Source organism: Equus quagga, chromosome 5, assembly GCF_021613505.1.
Source record: "Equus quagga isolate Etosha38 chromosome 5, UCLA_HA_Equagga_1.0, whole genome shotgun sequence".
NCBI lineage: Eukaryota > Metazoa > Chordata > Mammalia > Perissodactyla > Equidae > Equus > Equus quagga.
The window spans coordinates 5323761-5338762 of record NC_060271.1 but is presented as its reverse complement, the minus strand read 5'-3'; the positions used below and the strand labels follow the sequence as shown (position 1 = coordinate 5338762).

At 55.5% G+C, this 15002-nt stretch overlaps 1 protein-coding gene across 5 annotated transcripts in view; it reads right to left on the bottom strand.

Annotated features, from left to right (window-relative positions):
• Positions 1-8346: 8346 nt before the first annotated feature.
• The window catches only part of SSBP3 (single stranded DNA binding protein 3), a 162471-nt gene continuing 155815 nt past the window's right edge, over positions 8347-15002 (bottom strand). For all 5 annotated transcript variants that reach the window (XM_046662009.1, XM_046662010.1, XM_046662011.1 and 2 more), the window contains 4 exons: positions 11403-11481; positions 11129-11157; positions 10891-10992; positions 8347-10075 (listed from right to left, as the gene is read on the bottom strand). In XM_046662009.1, the coding sequence (XP_046517965.1) occupies positions 10046-10075; positions 10891-10992; positions 11129-11157; positions 11403-11481 (240 nt within the window). In that variant the 3' untranslated portion in view covers positions 8347-10045. The remainder of the gene's footprint in view (positions 10076-10890; positions 10993-11128; positions 11158-11402; positions 11482-15002) is intronic.

The window sequence follows — 15002 nt, the reverse complement described above, 5'->3', positions numbered from 1 at the left end:
CATCCTTGGTTCAGCTGGCCTGTTTTTTTGTTTTTGGTGAGGAAGAGTGGCCTTGACCTAACATCTGGTGCCAGTCCTCCTCCACTTTCTATGTGGGATACCACCACAGCATGGCTTGATGAGCAGTGTTTAGGTCCACGCCCAGGATCCGAACAAGGAAACCTGGGCCGCCGAAGTGGGACATGCGAACTTAACCAGTATGCCACTGGGCCAGCCCCCAGCTCGCCTCTTGTTCAAATCACATCGAGTCCTGCCCTGGGCCAGGCACATTATCCACAGCATCTTGTTTAACCCTCACACAACCCTTGCAAGGTAAATGTATTTCCTCGTTCCAGAAGAATGTTGAGTGCCTACTATGTACTGGGCACTGTTCTGGGCCCTAAAGATGAGGAAACAGATAGTGTAAGGGATTTGCCCAGTGTCACACAGCTAGTCTTTTAGGTCAGTTTCCCTACGAAACATTTTGAGATGGAGATTTGCAGGTGAAAGTTGCAGGGAGCCTTGAGGATCAGTCCATGCTGGGAGTGACGGGGAGTGACGGGGCAGCCTGGGCGGAGGAGAGACTGAGCTCGGGGGTTCGCACCGAGGCCTCGGCTGCTTCTAGGTTCTGTGGCATTCTGGAGCAGAGGTGTCCCACTCAGAGGCAAGGTGTGAGTCTTGCTGCAGACACCATTGGCTTGTCACCAGTCCTTGGATGTGCATTGCTCCCGGAGCTGGCGAGACCTTGGGCTAGGTGGGCTTGTTGGGCTGGGCGCATCTCCCAGAGGGACTTCGCTGGGAGCAGTTCGCCATGGACACTTCCTGCTGCTGCTGGAGGCTCTGGAGAGAGCTCTGGAGCACACGGCATGGCCCCACCGCTGGGAAAGGGCTGAGCGAAGTGTGCAGCCCTCTGTGTCTCTGACTCGTAGACTTGTGCTCCTTCCACTTTACAGCTCACCTTTCAGCCGGGGGGTGGGAGGTGGGGGTGGCAGGAGGGACTGCCAGGAGAAGGAAACAGATTAGACTGGTGGTGGCGTGTGTGTGAAGGAGTTACTGGGAAAAGGCGACATGGTGTGCAAAAGCAGGGAGTCAGAGGATCCTAGTGAGCTGGGAGTGATGGGAAGTTGGGAGCACAGGTAGGTCAGGGGGTAAGGCTGGAGGGGCCAGCTCACAAGGGACCTTGAATGCCATACACCTCACACTTCCCATGGCAGGTGATCTAGGACCGCGGGGATTCACTGAGCCCTGTTGCCCATTTTACTTTTTATTTTAAAGACAAGGATTATTGCATATAAATAGTGAAAATTTAGAGAACTCAGAAAAGTATAATATAAAAAGCCCCCCACTCAAGGCAATCCCTAGTCCTCTCCCCTGAGGGTTGTGAGCACAGCTTGGAGGTTCTGACACAGCACCATGGACATGGGCATGGGTGTGTAATACACATATAATGTATACGTACGGATGTGGATGTAATGTAGTGTCATCTTATCTGTGGACTCTGCTGCACCTTCCTCTTGCCACCGAATGCCTGGGGGTCACAGCGTCTCACCACATCAGGACACGTGAGCCAGCTCGTTCTTTGGAGCAGCTGCGTTTGTGTCTGGCGATGGCCATTCGGGTACCCCTGGTTGTTGGCTGTTAGAAGCAGTGCTGCAGTGAGCGTCCTTGTTCACGTGTCTTAGAGGACTTGTGCCACCGTGGCCATCAGATAAATTCCTAGCAGAACTGCTGAGTCGAAGGGATTTTTGTGAGAACGCTCTGCTGGGTGTGTGGGGGATGAGTTGGCAGGGCACCTATTTGGAGTCCCGCTGGAGGCCGCTGCGGGAATTCTTGGGCGAGTGATAGAGGGGCTCGAAGCCAGGCTGAGCAGGCTGAAGCCCGCTGAGACCAGCGGAAGAATGGGGAGTGAGAGAGCGAAGCGAGCCTGAGTCTTGAGCCTGTGGGATGGAGGCTGCAAGTAAGCGGATGGTTCACAGATGATCTTGCAGCCTGAGGACTGCCCTGGGAGGGGCCGGTGTTGGGGACAGGCCTGGGCAGCATGCCCTCGTTGTAGCCCACTCTGAGTAGGGACAGCCCTAAGGGCTGGCCTTGGTGTGTCCCCTTTGGACCTCAGAGCTGCGCTGTGGAGCCTGGCACCCACTGCATTCTCCCTTCAAGCCCTTTGTAGCTGACCTGCAAGGTGAGGCAGGCAGGACTGGTGGGTCTTCTCCTCTCTGTACAGATGAGGAAACAGGCTCAGAGACCAAGTGGGGTAGCATGAAGAGCTGGAAAGCTCCTATGTGATGCCAGCTATGTGATGGGAGGTGTGCCCACTTCCCCAGATCCCAAATGCCCACCTGCCTCATCCTCAACACTTTCCTCCGTTCCTTTCCCCCTAAACACGGGAAGGGAGGAAGTGCAGCATGATTTTAAGGCCCTGTTTGGTCCTCAGGCCTGAAAATAGACTACCCGCCTAGTTAGAGTGAGTCTGGGGGAAGGAAGCGGGAGAAGCACTGTGTGGGGGATATCACATTATTGGTGTAAAAATTCCCCCATAGGGACTTCTAAGTAGCAGACTTTTGGAACCAAAATTTTGATGCTGCCATTGTGAACATAGATGAACAGATTCTCATTTAGTCATATATTTAAGTGTCTTGATCCATTAGAAAGTTCCTCAGTTTGGGGCCGGCCCAGTGGCAGTGGTTAAGTGCACATGTTCCACTTTGGCAGCCCAGGGTTCGCCAGTTTGGATCCTGGGTGCAGACATGGCACCACTTGGCACGCCATATTGTGGTAGGTGTACCACATATAAAGCAGAGGAAGAGGGCATGGATGTTAGCTCAGGGCTAATCTTCCTCAAAAAAAAAAAAAAGAAAAGAAAGTTCCTCAGTTCGTTTCCAGCAGACTTCATTGGCAAGGGAATTAGAACCTTGGACCAGGGGAAGCCATTTCCAGGAGCCTCCTGTATTCCAGCTTCCCTCTCAGAGCCTCAGTTTTCTCATCTGCAAAATGGGTACAAAGCACCCTCCCTTCCCAGTCCCCCCCCCCACACTTTTGGATTAATAGGGTGCATGTGACTAGGAGGTTTCAAGTCAATGGGTCTGGAGGTTTTCAGAAGCCCCGTGAAAAGGAGGTGGCTCTGGGGGGGCACTTGAGGCTGCTCTCTGTCCTCCCAAGGCCGGCTCAGGCTGGACCCAGGGCAGACGCTTGCCACAGTCTCTGTGACTCGCTGGGCTCTGTCCTCAGCTGCAGGCCCAAGGCTGATGAGGGAGCAGGCCAGGGTGACCTCAAGCTTTGGACAGCGCCCCCTGCCTCCTCTGTAGCGGCGGGAGCCCCTTGAAGCAGGTGTGTGCCCTGAGTGTCCCAGGCTGTCTTCCCTTGGACCTGAGGACCCAGACCTGCGTGGCTGCTGCAAGACCACCCTGTTAGAGGGAGCCTCTCCCCAGATACGTCCGGAACCCCCAGAGGTGTGCACTTGTCACAGGTCAGTCCTGGTGCCCAGGACTCACCTCAGGACAACAAGCTCCGCTGTTTGATTCCTTCATCTCACGGTGTCCTTGAGCGTCAGGAACGCGGCAGGCAGGCCGTGAGGCCCTGGGTCTAGAGCGGTGAACCACACTGGGTCCCGTCTCAAGGAGCTGACATTCCAGCGCGGGAAGACAGTGAGGAAACGTGTTGGAGTGACAGAAGAAAAGTGGAGCAGGCTCTCTAGATGGGGTCCCTGGCGCAGACTGAAATGGAGAGCTGTGGCCGAAGGCTTGGGGAGTGCTCCCCAGAGACCTGCCTGCAGGCGAGAGGGGCATGACGGGCGAAGGAGGAGCTGCAGCCTCAGCCCTCCGGGGGAGAGCCTGCCGCGGGGTGGCCCTTCAGAGTCGTCCCAAGTTGAGGCAAAGCGGTGGGGCCTTGAGGTCCCACATTGGCCATTGGCCACGGCCTGGGAGGAGGTGAGACCTTGGGTGAGGCAGTTCCCTGGGGCCCAGGGCAGCGCCCAGGCAGGGACACAGCTGTGAGCCGTCAGCAGCTGAGGAGGGGGGTGCTGGCCGTTTCCTCACAGGGTACTGAGGTCAGGGGGCGCCTCAGAGGTCGAGACTGACGGAGGCATGGGAGCAGCCGGGAGGGCGCTGGGGACGGGCGCCGGCTCCGAGTCGGGTGTGCCGTGGGGGTGGTTGTGGAACAGCCAGGAGGCCAGGAGGCCCTGCTGGAGCGGAGGCTCCGTCGTCCACACCTGTGTCCCTCACCCCTTACCCCAGCCTGCAGCCGCCAGCCCTCCCTCCCCTGCAGCACCTGCGGAACTGGATCTGGTGTGGTCTTGGGCAGAGAAGCACTGTGAGTCACCGGTCAGAGGGGTCTAAGGGGACCTCTTTTAGAGGAGCTGAGACAGCCAAAAAGCTGGGAGGGCCTGACCCCAGCCCCGCCCCTGAGAGGGGCTTGTTTATCTTCCGCTCTGACCCCGACCTGGCGTCCCGGGAACCAACTCTGCCATGCAACACGTGTACCCACCTGTCCTTCCCCCGCTGTCTTACATACTTCCAGTGATGGGGACCTTACTACCTCTCAGCACAGCCTCTCATTCTTTGGCAGCTCCAGCTGCTAAGCGTTCTTCTATCTTGGGAGGAATGTCATCCTGTAGCTTCAACTCAAGCGTCCCAGCTCTGCCCCCAGGGGCCGCACCCCCATCTATTCTCAGCCAGGGGACTGCCCTGAAGAGATTGCAGGCTGGGAATTATATGCCTCAAAGTCGAATAGCCCAGTGCCTGCCTCCCACTGCACCTCTAAGCCACGTCTCCCTCCATGCTTCACCTCAGCCACCTGCTCTAGGCCCATGGCAGAGCAGGACCTAGGGACCCACCTCTTCAGCAGGGCCGACATGGCCCGGTGGGCTGGGAACAGCTTCTTCCCGACAGTGCTTTGATTCCTGCCCCCTGACATCTCCAGTCTATTCCATGCCAGACACCCCAACCACATGTCCCCAAACCCAAAGCCTGCATCCAGTGGGCTGTCCGCCCAGGGCAAGAGTGTCTCTCTCTCTCGCGCGCTCTCTCTCTCTCTCTCTCTCTCTCTCTCTCTCTCTCTCTCTCTCTCAGCACCTGCTGGGTGCCAGGCCTTGTGCTGGGTGATTCTGGAGACAAAGAACACTCAGACACGCTCCCTGGCTTCCAGGAGCTCCCAGCCTGATGGAGGAGGCAGATAGTGAAGCATTACAGCTCGGGGGCTGTGGGGACCCAGAGAAAGCCTCTAACTCGGCCTCGAAGCTCCCTGAAAGAGGGCCATTTGAGCTGGGTGCTGAAGGGCCAGTAGGAAAGCTGTGCCCAGAGGGCAGGGCAAGGACAGGGGCCCCAGGCGCTGGAGCATGCAGTGCTGAGGGCCCAGAAAGAGCAGTAGAGGCCTACAGGGCCCGGCCTCTTGGGCTGAGTGACGGGCCGAAGTGGGCCGGTCTCGGGCCCTGGCAGCACACCGTACCCTCTGCGGGTTCTTCTCTCTCTCTACAGGCCTCACTCTTGCCTTCCCTTCTCTGCCTCCTTTGCCCGTTCCTCCTAGTTCCCTGAGCTCTTGGCGCTGAGAGCCCCGGGCCCAGTCCCTGGGCCCTTCTCTAGTCACTCTCCAGATGACCAGACCATCCAAACGCCAACAACTCCTGACATCTGTCTTCAGCCCAGACCTGCCGACTTGACATCTTTACCTGGACATTCAACAAGCATCTCATACTTAACTTGCCAGGACAGAGCGTCACCTCAACCTGCTCTTCCTGCCCTGCCCCACCTCAATGAGGGGCAGCTCCATCCTTACACGTCACTGCTGTCTCTCTCGTGCTAGGACAGTCCCTGGCCTATAATAGATGCTCAATAAATAAATGAACACCTGCACGGATGGAAGGAAGTGTTTAAAGACACTCAGAAATGAGGTAGGTCTTTGTGGCATTAGAAGGGCTGAGATGGAGGCAGGAAACCCAGGAGGTGGCTGAATGTCCAGGTAACAGATGCCAAGGCCTGGGGCTCCATAGGCACCCAGGAATGGAGACGAAGCACCAGCACAGGACAGAATGGACCCTCCAATTTTCAGCAACCCCACCTTGGTCTGGTTTCGTTTCCAGCAACCCCAGAGCCTTGTCCAATGAGCCCGGGGCAGAGCAGAGTAGGGCGCAGCACCTCTTGCCCCTTCTCTCCCCTCCCCCCCAGCCCAGCCCAGCCCAGCCCAGCCCAGCCCGGGGGAGGGGAGCCCCCGCTCCCCTCAGGGTAGGGCAAAGCCCACAAAGAAGCCTGGGGTTTGCTCTGGGCTCCATACCCCCTCACCTCCCGAGTCTAGAATCCTCATGGGACAGTAGAGGCCGCGGGCAGGGGTTCCTCTTCCTCAGGGTCACCTGGGAGTCCTGTTCTGGCTCTGTGCCTTGGCTGCTGACCCTCCCAGCCCACCCACTGCTCGCATCAGCTCATTGCCTCAGGCTCTGCTTTCTGGCTCCAGGGAAGGGTGCCCAGCCAGGAGGGAGAGGGTGCCAGTCTCTAGTCAGGCCAACTTCTCCTGACTCAGGCCGGGCCCTCACTCTGGACCCCTGGCTGGCTCACCCCAAAAGTGAGCCCTTGTGGACAGTGATGACTCCCGCAAGAAAGCAGCTGCTGAGCCTGGGCCTTTGGCCTGGCTGCTCCCCTCTGCCCGTTTCAGTGATGGGCTGCCGCCCTCCCGTGAAAGAACAGGAATGACGTCCCCCTCTCTCCTGCCTCCCACTCTGGGGTCCTTATCCTGGCGGCTGCAATGCCCTGTCTCAGTCAGGCCTGGCAGGGCAGGGCAGAACAAACACTGGGGAACAGGAGCCAGTCCTCTCCTCACAGATCTGCCCCGATGAGAAAGGCCAACCCTGAACCAGCCGTCACCAGGGCCATGAGGCACCCCCAGGGGTTCCTGGGGGGGGGACACAGGCCGAGGGGTAGAAGGGTGCTCAGTGTTCCCACCCCCTAAGCAGAGGTGGGCAGTGAGGCGTGGTGGGCTCTCACTACAGGCTTTTCCTGGGCCCTTTCCTGTCCTCTCCGCCGGGGCCCCCGTGACCTGGGTTCCCTTCCAGCTCGGTGCCCCCCGCCACTGCTCCTGCCTGTGCCTGAGTCCTGCTCTGAGGAGCACAGGTGGCAGCAAGGGTACTGAATGGACGTTTGCCCGTCATCTCTGCCTTCTCCTCTGCCCAGCACCGGGGCTGGCACGTGGCAGGGGCTCAATGCAGGTGGATCAGACACCTCCCCAGAACTGCGAGCGCAGCTCAGTCACAGCAGGAGTCTCCTCGTCTGTCCCACAGTGATGTTTTCCCAAAGGTGTCTGTGCTGGAGAAGGGCTTAGGAAACCTTTCAAGATGAGGAAGGAAGAGCTAAATGGAATCTTCTAGGCCCTCCCAGCTACTCCCCATCACACCCATTTGGACTGTCCCCAAATATGAGCAACAATACCACTAATAGCCAACACTGCCGCTCTTTAGGGCACTGCTCTAAACACTTTCCAAATCTTAACTTGGCCTCCTTGCGACCCCGTGAGGTAGGGAGACCATCATCCCCATTTTATAGGTGGACAAAGTGAGGACAAGAATACACGGACTTGCCCACGGCCACATGGAAGTAGTGGCAAAGGCAGATCTGAAACCGACAGTTTGCCGCCTGGTCCCTCAGACCCAGTGAAGGTGCCTGAGCCCACACTTCACGCAGACACTGTGCTTGCCTCCCGCCAGCTGCAGGCCCGGGGAGAGGGCCTCAGGGCCCCAGGGCAGCAGGAAGCCCCACTGTCTAAATGTTCACATCAGCATCCTCTTGGCTTTCCTCACCCGGCTCTCGGTACTTCCTGCCTCATGGCAGCTGGGACTGGGTCTCCCCACATTGTCCCACCCACCCACCCACCTTCCAGGCCAAAACTCAAATCAAACCGTGCTACTCTTAAAATCCTTCCAGGACTGGTTCCCATCGCCTTGGAGGTGAAAAAAATAACAATCAACATCTGTGTGGCCCCAAACCCTGTGACTGGGGTAGCGAACTCCCCCCGAAGACAGAAAGCAGGGGGTGGCTACAGCCCCCAGGGCTGTCCTGGCCCATACTCGATTGAAAAAAGGGCACTGGGGACTTTCTTCTATTTCCAGAAAAATCAAGACATCCTGGCAAACGCTGACAAGACATCTGAATGCCCCCAACTATATGAAATGAGACTGGTGTCTTCCCTCCAGCCCACCTTCCCCGAAGGCCACTGCAACTCTCCAGGGAAAAGGCAGGAGGAGCCCGCTCGGGAGGAGAAGGCAGACGCGCCAACACAAAGCAGCATCTTGTTATGTGCTGGGAACAAAAACTGCGCCCAACCAGGCACCCTGCATCTTGTAATCAGTCTAATCAACTCCGACCCATGTTCCCCAAACATATCAGGAAGGGCTGCGGAAAAAAGATGTCCCTTTAATAAAACGTTATCAACATATATCGTACACAAACTACAATGTATCATAATTACTTTTTTTTCCCTCTCTTAATTCAGAACCAGACTACAAGGTAAGAAAAAACACAGAAACAGCTACAATGTTCCCAATAATCCGCACAAGGTCTTTTTTCAGGCAGATGATATCTCACATAATATGATATACATGGATCAGAGCAGGGAGGGACGAAAACAAAGACCAGCTACAGGGGAGCGGGGAGCAGGGCAAATGTACAAAGAACCCGGGTGTCTTCAGGGCAAGACACAGAGGCTTCAATGGGGGTGGTGAGGTGAGGAGGCCACAGTCACCACTCCTGGGAGGGGACAGGCTCCACTGTCGCGTTGGTTGGTTTTTGAAAATAAAAACAGGACCGGAACGGCACCGTCTGTTCGGTTGTCGGTGTCCCCCGCCCCCCACAGCTATTCCAAAGTCTTTCCATCCAGTTCCGAGCATATACAGAGCAATTCTGGTCAATATCCCATCTTGGAAAAAGAAGGAAAAATTAAGAGAAAAAACAAAAGAAAATCCAAACTCCAGCCCTACGGTGCCCGCACACACGACGAGGACGATGCGAGGGCCATGGGGACGAGAACGCAGAGGTCACGGTTTCCATGTCCCAGTTCATAGCCATCCTGGCGGGGGTGGCCTCCCCGACTCCACGCCAGGCCACCACCCAGCTGGCAGGACTCTCGCTGGGAAGACCAGGGTGGAGGGGAGGCCAGGCGGGAGGTCCAGGAGGGAGAGGAGGAAGCAGTCCTGGGAACACAGTGTGTGCCGCCGGGTCACAGCGGGTCTCCGCTGGGGCGGAGCCTGAAGGCGGTCGGGTGGTCTGGCCCCTCTGGCCACAGACGGGGGTGGGGGGTGTTCCGGGGTCCAAACTGTGCAGCTGCTGTCGCCACCAGCTCAGCCGGGAGAAACCAAGCAAAAACAAAACAGGCTCCCGCCCTCCCTTGCCCAATCCACACAAACAAAACCCCAAGTGAAACAGGTGACTTCCTGTTTTCTTTCCAAAAAAGGCCTTTTGAAAGAAACCACTGATTGTAAACTGCCCAGTTTATTATTATTATTATTATTATTTTCAGATGGCTACAAAGACAGCGTGAGATCTCACACCTAGACCAGCGTTCCTGGTAGAGGGCTTGGGGACAGACAGATAGCAGGGCTTGGTGACTTTTTTTGTCCTTTTTTTTTTTTTTTTTTTAAAAGAAGAAAGCAACGAGGTTGATTGGGGTGGGGTGGAGGGGCTTGCTAGAAGCTTCCATTTTTAAAAATTTTTCCCCGGAAAAAACCCCCCCAAAAACAAATAAAAAAATCCCAACGGTAAAACCCCAAAGAAAAACAACAAAAAAGTGTCATGTACATAAAAGGTCCTTTCGGGAAAGGGCAAGGGTGGTGTTTTTCTGGTCACTGACTTGAAATATATTTTTATTTTGAGTTTTCTCCTTCATGTTTTATGGAATAAAAAGTTCAGCCTTTTTATTGCATGAAACTAAACTCGGGAAAGGTGGGGGAGTGGAGGGGCGGGTGGGGGTGAGGGGGGCGGGGAGCTGCCCCTCCCCCAGCTCCTGGGTAATGACACCTCACTTCTTGCATAATTTCTGGCATCTTCCCGCCTGCAATGCCGGCTCTCTCAGCGTCTCAGAGAAGAGGAGGGGGGGATCACACACTCATCGTCATGCTTGGAGAATACTGGAAGGGGAGAGCAGAGAAGGGGGCTCGTGAGGGCCGGTGCGGGAGCCTCGGGCAGGTCTGACCACACGGAGCTGGACAGGGCCAGTGTGGGGGTTTGGTGGGGCTGGGAGGGGCTGGGAGGTGCGGGCAGGGGGCAGGCAGGGCTGGGAGGAGGGAGTTAGGACCCACCTAAGAGCGCCAGCCTGCTCACCCATGGGGGACAACTCACCTCCCCCTGCCCCTTCCCCTCTCCAAGTGACCCCTTCTTCCCAGCTGCAGGAGTGGCAGTCCCTGCCCTCCTCCCTGCGGTCTGATGAGCTGGAGCGCAGCCAGGATGCCCTGGGGCGGGAGCCGGTCTGGGCTCTCAAAAGCAGCTTAACCATGACATCATTTCTTCAAATGAGACCGTCAGTAGAGGCCCGATATGGAAAAGGAGATGGCCAGCCCCTGTGCTGAGACCCCAGGACAGACAGAAATGGACCCCAGTGGGCCAGAGCCCCAGCCTCCTGAGTCCCAGGCCAGGCCAGGGTTTCCCCAGCCACACCAGCTTAACCAGTGCCAGAGGCCTCGTGCCCACACGCAGCCTCCAGAAGGCCCTGCCGGCTGGGAGACGTGGGCACGGGCTCAGCGCCATGCAGCCGGGAGGAAGGTTGGTGCTCTGCACTCAGTGTGGAGAAGTCCCCCGCGGAGAGGCCTATCACGCAGCTGCAGGGACACCAGCCCAGGGGCAGGTCTCGGCCAGGAGGCTCGGAAACTTGTTAAATAGTCTCCAGACCCCAGGACATAGGGTGATGTTCCAGGGAGGAACTGAGGGCGGCGGTGGGCACACTTACATTGTCGTTCTGGAAGGAGTGGAGGAAGTTCCCTCCTAGCTCACCATCGTCTCGAGGGGTGCCTGGAGGATTGCTAATGCCACTTATGTTGTTAGGAGAATTCTGCAGGGAGAGGAGAGGAGGTGAGCCCCTGGGCCCGGTGGGATGCCCAGCTGGATGGGAGAAAGGCTTTCTGAGGGGTCTCAGGGGTGGGACAGGATGGGTGCTGTTGAGGAGGAGACACGGAACACACACTCACTTTTGGAAGTCCATCTATGTCACCTGACCCTGGAAGGAAAAAAGAATCTGATTCAGTTCCGTGCTCGCTCTTCCATGGAGGATCTCCAAGCCCTTCCACCCAAACCCCACACTATTTCTGCAGAGAATTTTCCACCCAGGCACTATCTTTCTCTCGGGATCGCCCTGTGTGCCCAGCCATGGCCAGGGCTGCGGACCAGGCCTAGCTCAGCCAGGAGCCGAGGCAGTCAAGGCTGCTGGGGCAGGTGCAGCTGGACGGGCCGACGCAGGCTCACCTAGCGATCCGTTCATGTGGTGTGGCTCCATGCCGCCCATGCCTCCCATTGGGCCGTCCGAGCCTGGACCCATCGGGAACTGGGGAGAAGCACAGAGCAAGGCGGCTGAGTCGCACAGGGTCCCCGCCCCGCTGCACACGAGCTCTGCCCTCAGGGAGCTTCCACTCTGGGGGCTCCTCTCTCACACACATGCAGGCGTTTAACGCCGGGAGGCTGGAGCTGGTGTCCCCCCACCTCCGGCCCTCGGAACTGTGCAGGGCAGAGGTGCCCATTCCTATGCACCACATGAGGAAACAAACCCAGAGAGGGAAGGGAATTGGCCAAAGGCCACCCAGCGCCACACAGAGGCAGCTCTCAAACCAAGCCTCACAGATCCCATCCTGGGCTCTTTCCATCCCTGGTGCAGAGAGCAGGGCTCGCCAGCCGGAGCCTCAGACAGACACAAGGACGAGTGACCGACTGTGCCAGGCCAGGGAACACTCATGCTTTTCACCCCCATCTTACAGATGAGGAAACTGAAGCACAGTGTGGGAATCGCTGTACCCGAGGTCTCCCAGATAGGAAATGGAGGAGCTGGGACCAGAAGCTGGGCAGCCTGGCCCTGGCCCATCCCCACACTAGCCTCCTCTCAGCTCTTCCTCAGAGATGCAGAAGTTTCACGGGGCGGGAGGTGAGACGAGATCGGGTCTCCTGAGCGATGGGGGGGGACGTGGCGGCAGAAGGGCGTCTCTGATTAGGACCACGTTGGAGGGAGGGCCATGAGGGAGGCCCCCACGCAGAACCGATGGTGCAGGCAGATCAGAGGCCAGAGGTGCAGCCTGCTCATCCTTGGGCCTCTCTGCAACTACCAAAGCCACCTCAGGAAAGCAGCTGCCAAAGGCCAGAGGTCACACTGCATGGCCACGAAGGGACCAAACCCATGTGAAGAGCCAAGGCTCTGTGATGCAGACCGGATGTCGGAGTGGACAGGAGGTGGAGGTGGCAGAATGGAGGACTGTTTGGCATCTGGCCTGTGCTGGGCACTGAGGACACTGAGCCAAGTCACAGCTGGGTCTCTGACCGGAGGAGGAGTGCACAGCCATGGACACCCAACTACCCCGCAGGGCAGATGTGCCGAGTTCCAAAGGCAACTGCAGACAAAGCATGGCTGCAGCTTCAGAAAGAGGCACTGGACAGAGGGCAGAGAAATCACAATAGGCTGCATGGAGGAAGAGACTGAGCGTCAAAATAATTGAGGGATAGAATCTGGGCAGGCAGAGACAGGTCATGGAAGTCATTCCTGGCGGAGGTCCTGCCTGAGCAGAAGTAAGAGGCCTCCTTGCCGCTGGCAGCTCAGAGTGGCTGGAGTAGAGACGGGTGTGACGAGACTGCGGGGGCAGGACTGGGGCACTGGCTGCTTCCTCATGCCCCCCCCACCCACTCGCATACACTGTGAGTGCAGCATCCTTGCCTCCTACGGCTGTTCCTAGGCTCTGGGGCACATTTTGCCATCTGACAACAAATTTCATCCTTATTAACCCGAATTATATGAGGACGAGGGTGACCAACATTTTAGGGAGCTGGGCCAGGGCACAGCCATAGCAGACCAAAGGAATCCCAAAACATGGTAATACAATAAACAATTATGCACCTGTGTTATTACTTCAACGTAAATACATGAAAAAACAGATTACCTTAAATTGTTTTACTGTGTATTTTTTGCGTATTATTTTTAACAGCTTTATTGAGATACAATTCACAGACTGTACAATTGATCTGCTTAAAGTGTACCATTCAGTGGCAACCATACCACAATCAATTTTTCAACGTTTTCATCACTGCGAAAAGAACTCCGTACTCAGTAGCCGTCACTCCCCATTCTCCCTCGAACCCTCAGCCCCAGGCAAGCATTAATTTATTTTGTTTCTGTGGATTTGCCTATTCTGGATATTGCATATAAATGGAACTAAATAATGTGTGACCTTTGGTGGCTGGCTGCTTTCACCCAGCACAGGGTTTCCAAGATTCATCCGTGTGGTAGCGCGTTATCAGTCTTCACTCCTTCTCACGGTCAAATGCTCTTCCAGAGTGAGGCCGTACACATTCTACTCTCCATTCATCAGTCGGTGGACATTCAGGTTGTTTCCACTTTTTGGCTGTTACGAATAATGCTGCCGTGAACATTTGTGTACAAATGTTTTCATTTCTCTAGGGTAGATACCCAGGAGTGGATTTGCTGGGTCACATGGTAACTGTTTAACCTTTTGAAGAACTGCCAGACTGCCTTCCACAGCTGCCCCATGTTACAGCGCACCGGCAGTGGATGACGGGCCCAGTTTCTTCCCATCGCCACAAACACTGGTCATTACTCGTCTTTTTGATGATGGCCATCCTAGTGGGTGTACAGTGGTATCTCATTGTGGTTTTCATTTGCGTTTTCCTAATAACTAATGATGCTCAGCATCTTTTAATGTGCTTATTGGCTATTTTTCCATCTTTGGGAAAACGTCTCTTCAGATCCTTGGTCCTTTTAAGATTTTATTCTTCCTTTTTCCCCCAAAGCCCCCCAGTACGTACTTGTATATTTTTAGTTGTGGGTCCTTCTAGTTGTGGCATGTAGGATGCCACCTCAGCACGGCCTGATGAGCGGTGCCATGTCCGCGCCCAGGATCTGAACCAGCGAAATCCTGGGCTGCCGAAGCGGAGCACGAGAACTTAACCACTGGGCCCCGGGACCGGCCTGCCTTGGTCCTTTTTTAAAAAAAATTATTATTGAGTTTCAAGAGTTCTTTACATATTTTGGATTCAAGTCCTTCATCAGATATATGATTTGCAAATAGCTTCTCCATTCTGTGGACTGTCTTTTACTTTCTCGACAGCGTCCTCTTAAACACAAAAGTTTTAAATTTTGATGGAGTCCAATGCATCTACTCTCTTTGGTCGCTTATGCTTCTGGCGTTGTGGCAAGGTGGCTTTGCGCAGCCCAGGTCACACAGACTGAGTCCTGTGTTCTTACTAAGCGCTTGCCAGCTCTGGCTGTGCCATTCAGGCCTCAGGCCCACCGGGAGCTCGTCTGCGTGCGGCTGCAGGGAAGCCGTCCCACTTCCTCCGTGTGCGTGTCCACGTCCCACTCCCTCAGTGCGTGTCCACGCCTGGCTGTCCCAGCACCATTTGTTTATTCTGTATTACTCACTTTTCTGTTACATAAATGCTATTATTTAGATAAAACAACAGTAGGACTAGTTAACAGTGGCAAGTCACGGAGGACTAGTTAAATAAATGACGTATATGGAAAAGATTAATGTTTCTCTCCTCTGATAAAATTAATTAACTGTAAGTCTTTACTGGGTATTTAGTAGGCTATATTACTGCATATCCTTAAAATACATAAATGGAAGATTTTAAAAAAGAGAACTTAAATACGGTAGGACTGATTAAACAGAGTACCTGTATTTAATTTAAAAGAATGACATTTCTCCCTGTCCTGTGCTACGATATTTTACTCTCCTTCCCCGTTAAGATTAAATAAAAAGTTTTATGCACAAAGAGCTAGCGTTGTGTCTGTCATCGGGCAGGCGTCCCGATAATCCATCCGAGGGAGATCGTTCAGCGCACCTTGCT